The sequence below is a fragment of the Erithacus rubecula genome, assembly GCF_903797595.1.
Source record: "Erithacus rubecula genome assembly, chromosome: 19".
Taxonomy (NCBI): domain Eukaryota; kingdom Metazoa; phylum Chordata; class Aves; order Passeriformes; family Muscicapidae; genus Erithacus; species Erithacus rubecula.
Genome location: NC_136671.1, coordinates 1,194,342 through 1,204,195, shown reverse-complemented (window position 1 = coordinate 1,204,195; position 9,854 = coordinate 1,194,342). Strand labels below are relative to the sequence as shown.

Sequence of the window (9,854 nt, the reverse complement as noted above, 5' to 3'; positions counted from 1 at the left end):
CAGGGGACAGCTGCGTACCCGGGGGACACCCGGCTCCACTGGGGCCACCTGGATCCACAGGAAAGTGGGGCAGGATGTGGGAAAGCCAACCAGGGCTGTCCTGCAGCCGAGTGGTGGCACGGGGACAACAGCGTCCCCACGAGGAGCCGGAGCGGCTGGAGATGCTGTCAGTGCATCGAGCCCTCGCTCCGGTGAGGTGAGAGCGGCTCCGTGGTGCCATCGGTGCATCCCCATCCTGGGAATGGGGCCGGGATGGCGCCACATGGGATGGAGATGGAGATGATGGAGACGATGGAGATGCAGACGGGATCTCCGGGGCTGCGGGGCTGCCTAGGGGCGCGCAGGCAGCCGTGACCCCCGCTGCGATCTCCCCTTCTCCCGGCGCGTCCGGCGGCTCCCGGCGCTCAGCTCGACGCTGCGCTCGGCCATGAAGCGGGCGTAGCTCCAGAGGATCTGGCACCCCTGCAGCTTCTGTCGGAAGATGTCGAGGGATGTCGCGGGGCTGGGGAGGGGCCGGCGGCCGGGGCGGGGGTTGGGGGTCGGGAACAGCCCCGCCAGGTTGTTGAGGAGCGCTCGCACCTTACGGCGGGTCCTGCTCAAGCGGCGAAGGATTTCGGCCTCGGGGTGGTGGAGGTTGCGCTGGAACTCGATGATGCCCTGCAGCGCCTGGTCCATGTGGATCATGGGCCTCCGCAGCCTCCGCAGCCCCCAGGGCCCCTTCGCCGACCTCTGCAGCCACTCGGGGGCATTGTTGGTGCGGCAGATGTTGTCGATGGCCAGGTGCTGCTCCCTCTCCTGCCCAGAGATTGGAGGGGATCAGGTACGTGGAAGCAGCTCGGGGACCGCCCCCAGCTGCCCTGAGGAGGGGACAGGCGTGACCCCTCGTCCTGGGGAAGGGGACTCACGTAGAAGGTGAAGAGTTCCTGCGCGTCCTCGGCCATGAGCCTCACCAGCGCCTGGGTCTGCTGAACGGTGGGGGCCAGCGGGGACCTGCCCCCCTGGCCCGGCACTGCCCAGAGGATGAGGAGCCCTTTGGCGACAGCTAGGGAGGAAGAGAAGGGGCCATTGGGGCATCGCTGGGCTCAGGGACACAGCCCTCTCTCACAGGGTCACCAGGAATGCTTCCTGCCCCACAGCCCCTGTCCCCGCTCCAGGGGTGACCCAGCCCCTGCGCCAAAAACCTGCTGGGCACCCGGCGGGGAGGAGGATAAGATGCTGGAGGTGCTGTGGAACAGTCAGGATAAGCAGACCAACCACAGCAGCTCCCCCTGCCAGCGCGGGTCAGCGCTAAGGAGGGGACAGCAGCGACAATCCCGGCCGGGCCCAGTCCCGCTATCCAGCTCTGCCCAGTCACTGTCTCAGCGCCGCTGTCACGTACAGGATCTTGGATATGGCACTGGGGTGACACAGCCTTTGCCCCTTTGGACAAGCTGACCCCTGACCTTCTGCATTGGTCCCCAGACTGTCCCCTCCTGCCCACCTCTCCCAGCATCCCCTCTCTCCCAGGCTGCCTATTCCAGTGCTCCCCATGTGCCACAGCGAGCAATGTCCCCGTCCCCGCCAATGCCCGAGGGAGGCGACACTGCCGTGGGACACCCCCGGTGCCACCTGCCCCGGCACTGCTGACTCCAGCGCCCTGGGGGCCCCTCGGCCGCGCTCCCTGCGCTTCGCTCCGCGGTCGGGGCGAGCGAGAGGGGACACGGGGACACGGGGACACGTGGACACGTGGACACGGGCACACACGTACCTGCCAGCACGCCCCAGGGCCGCCCGTCGCACCGCATGGCCGGGGCAGGGTGTCCGCCCCGCGCTGCCGGGCGCGCAAGACACTTCCTTAAGTGCTCGGCGAGGGGGAAGTTCGGCTTTTAAAGCGTACCCGAGACACCCCCTTCTCCGAAGGAGGCACCCAGGCGGAAGGCAAGGAGAAGTGAAGCCATGCCCCGGGGGCCAATGAACAGGGTGACAGAGCAGGGAGGAAACGGGGCGGACGGGATGATGGGGATGTTCTTCGAGTCAGTTCCTCGAGGGAGTCCCGGTGGGTACAGCCTGGGAGGCTGCGGTCCCACTGCTCCTCCCGGATCCGGCAGCACCCTCCAGTCCTGGCTTCTTGGGAAAGAGACTTTTTGAATCACGCTGATGTCTCCGCACAGCACCCAACACTGAACTGAAACCGGCGCCGGCTGCCCCGAAACTACAATGCAAAAGAGGGCAGCGGCGGCTGGCAGCGGGGACAGGGATGTCACCCATGTGCCACCACGGGGTGCTTCGCATCCCAAATCCAGTTGTGAGAGGCAAAAATCTACCCAGGCAAGGAGGGAGGGGGAAGTGGGGGAAGGGCAGGGCACCCCGGCACTGCCTGATGCTCTGGGGATTGTTCTGTCCCCCTGCTCACACCCACCCGCACCTCTGGGGACAAATGTGGGTGCTGAACCAAGTGGAGGACACCAGGCTTAGCCTCTCTGAGCAGCAGCACCCACGGAAGCACCGAGGGCCGGTGTTGCCCAAGGCAGCGCTGCCCCTTGTGCAACACTGCCCTGGGAGAGCCCTGGGGCTCAGCACCGTCAGCAGCACCCAGGGCAGTGCCCCTTGTCACCCCTGTCCCCCTGGGCTCCCCTTCCTGGCAGGCACAGCCCGGCACCGACAGGGTTTTCCCCGTTCCTTAGCCATGAAAGTACCCGATCAGCATTTCGAGGTGTGGCGCAATCCCGTTGATTTTGGTGACCCTCGCCGAATTCACGCATTTGGAGAGTTCGGCTGTGACGCTGGGAGACGACCCAGAAATTAACAGCTCCTTCCAGGAGGAAGGATGCAGCAGTGACTCACAAAGTGCTTTCTTTTCCCAAAATTTCCCTGCCCCGGCCGCGCCACGACCTGCACGGTCTGCTTCCTCCACCAGCTGCTGCTGACGACTCCTCCTCCCGGGGCCTCCCCGGCAGAGGTGGCAGCTGGGGTGGGTTCCATGGGGTCGGGGTGGGCAGGGCTGTGCCCAGAACAGGCCTGGAGAGGTGGAGGAACCAGGACGAGATCTCACTCGTTCCACAGTAGTTTATCCATCCCTCAGCCTAGAAAGGCTGTCCATCCATCTGTAAATCCATCCACCTGTCTATCCACTTATCCATCCATCCAACCATCCATCATCGGTGTACCCATTCAAAAATTCCTCCACGTGTTCAGCTGTGCATTAACCTGTCTATCCCTATGATGAACCATCCATCCATCCATCCATCCATCCATCCATCCATCCATCCATCCATCCATCCATCCATCCATCCATCCATCCATCCCTTCCTCCTGTTCCATTCTTATCCATCCATCCATCCATGCCCCGCCCCGAGGGTGATCAGGGTCCCACCCTCAGCTCTCCCCTAGTCACAGGTGGCCCTGGCCCCTCACATGGCACTGTCACCCCCTGGGCTGGGCCAGCAGGACACTGCAGTGGTGGCCAGGACTGTGCAACACCCAGCAGGGACAGAAATAGCGCTGGTGACCACATGGGCCAGTGGCAATTTCTTCATCGCCAGGAGCACGTCACTAGTGTCCCATGACACAGGAATGAGCCACAGGAAAGTGGCAGGAAGCTGGTGGCTTCAAGTGTGTGGGGCTGACGTGGACGTGCCAGGACAGGGGCACAGTCTTTCCCGGAATGCAGGAGAGCAGGGGACACATTTTGGGGACAGGATGGGAGCAGAGGTTCCCTCCATGCTGGTGCTGGGTCTGGCTGAGGACCATGAATGCTCTGGGGGCACCCAATGGCTGCACCACCCCCAGGAGGGCACAGCCCCCACCCCAAAGTGCATCCCACTTTGTCACAGGATGCCATGCTGCCAGCAAGGGAATAGGATGTGGGGACACATGGGGAGCCAGTGGTAGCATGACAGGGACAGCCCCAGGTCTGGGGTCAAGCTCATACCTCAGTTCCTCCCCAGTCTGGCCCACTGTGGGGCAGGGAGAGGGCATAAATGTGGGCATGGGTTTCCTCAGGGCCAGTGATTACCTGGGGGCTGCAGCTTTAACCCATTTTTTCACCCAAAATACAAAGCAGAGAAATTTGCCATGTCCCAGTCACCTCACAGTGGGACTCTGTCCCTCTGTCCCATCCCAGCCCCTGCCACCAACACAGGGACCAGCTCTGGTCAACCTCCCTAGGCTACACAGATATAAAAATAATAAGAATTTTATTGACTTATCAAAAACTATGTGAAAATACAACTTGTGAGGGGCTGGGTGCCACTGTCACCCCTTGACGACAGGTGACAGCCAGGGCTGGTGGAGAACCAGAGCTCTCCCACTGTTCCCTTGGAGGTTTTTGGGGTGCCAGGGGTAACCCCAGATCCAAGAATGCTCTCCCCTCCATGGGCTTGTCCAGGGGTGTCCCTGAACATGGTGGCCACCCCTCCCTTCCCAAGGGGACACATCCCATAGTTCCCAGGCTGTCCCCTACAGCACCACAGTGGCACATCACTGCTCTTTGGCATGTCCCCTCCCCGCCCCCCTGTGTCCCCTCCACCTGGACACACCCACTCTGCCCTGGGCCACCCACCCCGCACAGGCCGGGCTAGAGGGAGAGGATGGCACACAGGGACTGACCCTCTCCTGTGGCACGAGGCCACCACGTCCCCAAAGCCACCACCTCCCCAGCACAGAGGGAGCCATGCTGTACCCAGCTCTCTCCTGTGCTGGAGGATCATTAAAATGAAAAATTAATGACTGTGGGTGGGGAGGAGGGGACACACCACGCTGGACAGTCAGTGTGGGATGGTCGGCGCTATCTGCCACTCTCCTGCCGCTGCTGCAGCAGCTGGATGACCTCAGCGATGCCCTCCTCGGGGACCTGCGGGGCACAGGGGGTGTCAGCCCCAGGGGACACCCCAGGGCTGCCAGGGGGAGGGGCAGGGCTCACCAAGGCGTGGTCGAAGTTGAAGGTGCTGATGTAATAGGCCGAGATGTCGGCGGCCGCCAGCGGCTCCGCGATCTGCGCCACGATGCCACACTCGTCTGGGGGGACAAAGGGGGGCTGGGGTCACTGCCATGGGGACACATGGGGACAGCAGAGCACCCCCTGGGTGGCAGTGGCACAGGAGGGGACACGCCAGCATGGTGACACTCACCGAAGCCGAGGGGCTGCCCCCCGATCCGCACCATCCGCCACAGCTCCCCTGTGGAGCTGGTCAGCAGGAGGTCACTGGGGAAGCTGAGGGGATGAAGGCAAGTGTCACCCCTTGAGCTCAGTGTCACCTCTGAGTGCTCAGACCCAGGGACAGACAGCCTCAGGATGGCACCTACCGCTTCTGGGTCTCAGCATCCATCACGATGGAGATGTAGCCCTCGATGAGCGAGAAGGAGAAGAAGGTGATGGAGTCGAGGTCCTGGCTGCTGGTGGCTGCATCCCACGGGGGGCTGCTGAGAGGGGACACAGGGAGGGGTTACAACCCTAAATGGGGAGGAGAAGGGCTTGGTGCTGGCTCTGGGTGTCTAAGCATCATGCTGGGGTGCTGTAGGGGGGAGAGAGGGGACAGGAGCAGGTGGTCCCCACAGGATCTGCAGCTCACAGGTGACAGACACAAGGTTTTGGGGAATTCTCAAAAGACCAGAGTCATTCTGGAGCAGGAGCATGCCACCAGAATGGACTCCATCTCAAGGGACATGGGAGGACCCAGTCAGGAGAATTTCATCCCCCAGCACCATCCCCACTGCCTTTTCCAAACCACACCCCCTGGGATTTGGTACAATAGTGGCTTTGTCCCTTGTGTCACCTCGGGGTTCCCACCCCTCACAGTGTAGCTCCCGGGAAGGCAAAACCAGTTTGGAAAACACACCCAGAGTCTGAAAATCCACTGGGACCAATGTCACTGCAGTTCAGGTGGCACCAGGCAAGAAGCCACCTCCCTGTCCCCATCCCCAGGACTCACCCGTGGGAGTAGAAGAGGACGTCGATGAGCATGGTGGCGATGGCAGGCAGCGTGTCGGGGGCCACCGTCAGGACACAGAAGCGGGTCTGGGGGCTCTGCACCGGGTGCAGCGTGGGGCTGGCGGCTGGCAGGGGAACGGCCGCACATCAGGCCTGGGGACAGCTCGGGGACAGTCCCGCAGTGCCACCCTGTGGCCACCGCGCCCACAGCCTCGTCGGGAGCAGAGGGGTGGCCCGGCCCAAAGGATGTGGGTACCACCGGTGGCAGCTGTGACATCTCTGTGGGGACTGGGTGGCCCTGGGTGGCCCCAGATGGGCATCTCCACATATTGGCGGGTACCCCAAATATGTATGTACCACTGATGGGAGCAGGAGCACCTTGGCAGGGACTAGGGTGGTCCTGGGGACAGGGTGACCATGGGGGGTCCCCAGGATATGGGAACCATCCATGGGAGCAGCATCTTGGCAGGGACTGGATGGCTCTGGGACAGGGTGGCCTTGGGGGTCCCCCAAAGATGTGGGTTCCACTGGTGGGAACTGGATCATCATGGTGGGAACTGGGTGGCCCTGGGATGACAGGGTGGCCATGGAGGTCCCTCAGGGTGGCCCTGGAGGTCCCTCAAGGACATGGCTACCACCAGCTGTAGCTGAAGCATCTGGGTAGAACTGGGCAGCCTGAGGGGACACAGAGCCCAGTGTCACTCACGTGGCTTGGGCTTGAGGAAGCCGTTGCTCACATCATCGCAGGTGACAGGGACACACTCGCCACTCTCCTCCCTGTAGATGTCGAACTCTCCAGCCAGCGTGTGGATCACCACGGGCAGGTCCCGCTCCCGCACCTGCCCCAGGGCACAGGGTCACTGCCACCCCTCCTGCAGGGCACAGCCAGCAGGTGCTACCGTGCCCGTCACTCACCAGGATGAAGTCAGTCTGGTATGTGGAGAGCATCAGCACCGAGACGTGGTGCTCAGCCAACGGCGCGATGACCGACCGCGCGATCTTGGTGACGCCGGTGGCCTGGCAGCCAGGGGCTTCCCGCCCGTTGGAGACCACACTGAGCACCAGCCACGTGGAATCCGCCACCTGCATGAACTCGGAGGGCGGCAGCTCTGCGAGGGACAAGGGACACTGAGGCAGGTGGCTCCACAGGGCTCGCCACAGCCAGACACAGAGCCAGTGCCAGCTCAGGCACAGGGTCACACTGTCCCCTGGGGATGAGTGACCCAGCACAGGGTAAGCTCCGGGTGTGAGGACACTGATTTGGTCATCCCATCCACAGGTGGAATGAGCTCAGCTCTTCTACATAGGGATTTGGTCATGGGGATAAGGGGGCCAAGGCTACAGCTTCCCCAAACATTCAGATGTGTCTTTCCTCCCCGTGCCAGCACCCCAGGCTGGGTGCATTGGGCTGTCGGCATTGCACACCAAAAACAGCACCACCAGGCCCTGGGGCTGCCCAGCTCATCCTCTGCCCCCCAGGAGCCCCCAGCCCAGTGCCCACCATCAGGGATGCTCAGGGATGCACAGGGGGCACTGGAGGGAATAAGGAGAGGGTCATCCCACTGTCCTGAGGGTCCCAGCACCTGGTGCCAGCCTGGTGGGGAGAGCCCAGGCTGGCAGAGGGCCACAGGTGTTTCCCAAAAATCTGCTGGTGTTGGCAGAGTGGGCATATGCCAGCTGTTCCAGCCTCCCACCCTCCTGCCCAGCAGAGGGGCTGGCACTGCTGGGGCACCCCAGGACTCAGCCAGGCTGCTCCCTCCTCTCTGGGCTCTCCTTCCCAGCAAGGGATGGGCCAGGGGACTCAGGAGGTCTCCAATCCACTCCTCCCATCCAGGAAAGGTGGGAGCAGTTCCCATGGGAGTCCACACAAGCCCCCAGCCCTTTGGGGGGCACCCAGTGCCCAAGCCCAGCTGGGACCCCAGACTCACCACAGCAGTGGTGGAGGGGAGGTGGCACGGGGCAAGGGTCCAGCACCCACTGAGGGGACCCCTTCACGAGCCAGGCTCTGTGTGCACCCTGCTCCCGAACTCGGCCCGGGCAGGGCGGGAGCGGGGCCGGATCCTCGGCGGGTGTTCCCAGCGCCTGTTCCTGTGCAGGAAGCGCCAGAACAGCCTCGGCTCCAGCCCAGGGCTCAGCGCTGGGAACAGAGGGGCGGGACAGGGACTCGGGGACATGGGGATCTGTCCCAGAGCTCAGTGTTTAATTGCTTTTCAACACCACCCTGGGCGAGGCTGAACGCAAGGGGACCCCGCTGTCCCTTTGTCACCCAGCCCAGGGCTCAATCCTGATCCCCAAGGGAAGAGGGGGTGCAGCTCTCCTCTGTTGGGGGTCCCCTTCCATCCCGGCAGCGGGGGGACACTGGCAGCCCCTCAGCCGAGGGGGGTTCACAGAGCACTGCAGGCTCACAGCACTATTGTTCAGCACTTCCCGCCCTCCCCTCGGGATCGAGGAATATTTGTCCGCAGGCCCCGAAATAAAACAATACATGGGGAACAGCTCTGGCTCTGGGAGCGGGCAGAGCCCGGGACGCGGGCCCGTTCCACAGCAAAGGGAGGCGAGCCTGGACCTGGCCCTGAGTGGCCGTGGCAGGAGCCCTGACCCTTGTTCCTTGGGTCACGGCCAAGGATCCGCGGGCGGCCTCGGCAGGAAGGTTTGGGCGTGGGCAGCCGGGCCGGGACCCGGACCCTCCGGCTCAGCCCGTTGGGCCGGTACCGCCGGAGCAGCGCGGTGAGGGCCATGCACAGCACGAGCCGTGTCACCAGCGGCGGGGCCGTCACCAAATGGCACATCCCTGGAAGACGGACTGGCTTGGAAGGGATCAAACCTTCCCAGGACACCCCAAAACCTGGACCCTGCTGCCGGACAGGTCTCACCCCTGCCAGCCTGGCTGGGCCTGTGCTTTGCCCTCTGCTGCCAAAACTCCAGCTGGCCCTCACAGGGCGGAGGGACGGGATGAAACTGGACACGGGAATGATGACAGGAGGACTGCGAGAGCCTGGAGCGCTGCCCGCGGGCATCTCGGGAGGTGCCTGCGCCCTGCCGGGAGCACCCGGGCTCCGTGCTGGCATCGGGCTCTCCGCAGCTCTGCCCGGAGCAGCGCTCGGAGCGAGGGCAGCCACGCCGGGAGAGCCCGTCCGGGCAAGCCGGCACATCCTCGGCGCAGGCGCCCAGGGACGGGATGGGCACGTTCCGAGGGAGCCAAGCACAAGCCGGGACTCGCTCCCTGCGGCCCAGGCGTGCAGCGTGGCTGGGGACGCGCACAGCCCGTGCCCGCCCTGCCAAGGGACACGGCCCCGTACCTTTGAAGCCCTCCTCGTCCAGCATGACTGTGTAGTCCTCGGGGGTCTCCGTCAGGCTGAAGAACTTGCACCTGAAGAAGAAGAAATTGGTGGCGCTGATCCCAAAACCGCCGCCGTCTCCCGAGGCCGGGAGTTGGGGGAAGAAGAGGAGGAGGAGGGTGGTGGGAGAAAGGCCGGTACCGGCAGCGCTGGGGCAGGAAGAGCAGCTTGAGCAGCGGGTGGGTGTAGAGCCAGAGCCCGCGGCGGGCCAGGCTCAGCACCCGCACCCGGTGCTCCAGGATGTGCAGGTCCATGGCGGCCGCGCCGCCCCGGGAGCTGCCGCCGTCGCCGCTATAAGGGCGGACACGGGACCGCCCCGGAACCGCCCCGGAACCGCCCCACATAGCCCCGGGACCGGCCCGGGACCGCCCTGCACTGCCCCGGCACCGCCCCGGGACCGGCCCGGGACCGCCCTGCACTGCCCCGGCCCCGCCCCGCATCGCCCCGGGACCGGCTCAGGACCGCCCTGCACTGCCCCGGCACCGCCCCGCATCGCCCCGGGACCGGCCCGGGACCGCCCTGCACTGCCCCGGCACCGCCCCGGGACCGGCCCGGGACCGCCCTGCACTGCCCCGGCACCGCCCCGCATCGCCCCGGGACCGGCCCGG

At 64.5% G+C, this 9,854-nt stretch overlaps 2 protein-coding genes across 8 annotated transcripts; both read right to left on the bottom strand.

The window, feature by feature from the left end:
* Positions 1 to 292: 292 nt before the first annotated feature.
* On the bottom strand, positions 293 to 3,251 carry LOC306810429 (uncharacterized protein). Of its 3 annotated transcripts, XM_079323018.1 has the most exons (5): positions 3,147 to 3,251; positions 1,748 to 3,099; positions 906 to 1,042; positions 580 to 795; positions 293 to 471 (listed from the first exon to the last, which is right to left on the bottom strand). In XM_079323018.1, exons 2-5 carry the CDS (start codon positions 1,782 to 1,784, stop codon positions 331 to 333), a joined length of 531 nt encoding a protein of 176 aa, XP_079179144.1. In that variant the 5' UTR covers positions 1,785 to 3,099; positions 3,147 to 3,251; the 3' UTR covers positions 293 to 330. The 3 variants fall into 3 exon arrangements, with proteins under 3 accessions (XP_079179144.1, XP_079179142.1, XP_079179143.1); XM_079323016.1 differs by having other exon boundaries at positions 293 to 795; XM_079323017.1 differs by having other exon boundaries at positions 293 to 795; positions 1,748 to 3,071; positions 3,112 to 3,245.
* A 907-nt stretch (positions 3,252 to 4,158) lies between these two features.
* On the bottom strand, positions 4,159 to 9,590 carry CASTOR1 (cytosolic arginine sensor for mTORC1 subunit 1; the record flags this gene model as incomplete). 5 transcript variants are annotated; one of them, XR_013776395.1, is made up of 9 exons in its annotated part: positions 9,388 to 9,590; positions 9,208 to 9,278; positions 6,824 to 7,017; positions 6,615 to 6,747; positions 5,910 to 6,061; positions 5,284 to 5,400; positions 5,109 to 5,191; positions 4,901 to 4,995; positions 4,159 to 4,831 (listed from the first exon to the last, which is right to left on the bottom strand). XR_013776395.1 is itself a non-coding variant. In XM_079322335.1 (9 exons), the coding sequence occupies exons 1-9, from the start codon at positions 9,498 to 9,500 to the stop codon at positions 4,766 to 4,768; spliced, it is 996 nt and encodes a 331-aa protein (XP_079178461.1). In that variant the 5' UTR covers positions 9,501 to 9,586. The 5 variants fall into 5 exon arrangements, 3 of the variants coding, with proteins under 3 accessions (XP_079178461.1, XP_079178462.1, XP_079178460.1); XR_013776396.1 differs by having other exon boundaries at positions 5,284 to 5,397; XM_079322335.1 differs by having other exon boundaries at positions 5,910 to 6,033; positions 9,388 to 9,586.
* Positions 9,591 to 9,854: the final 264 nt, after the last annotated feature.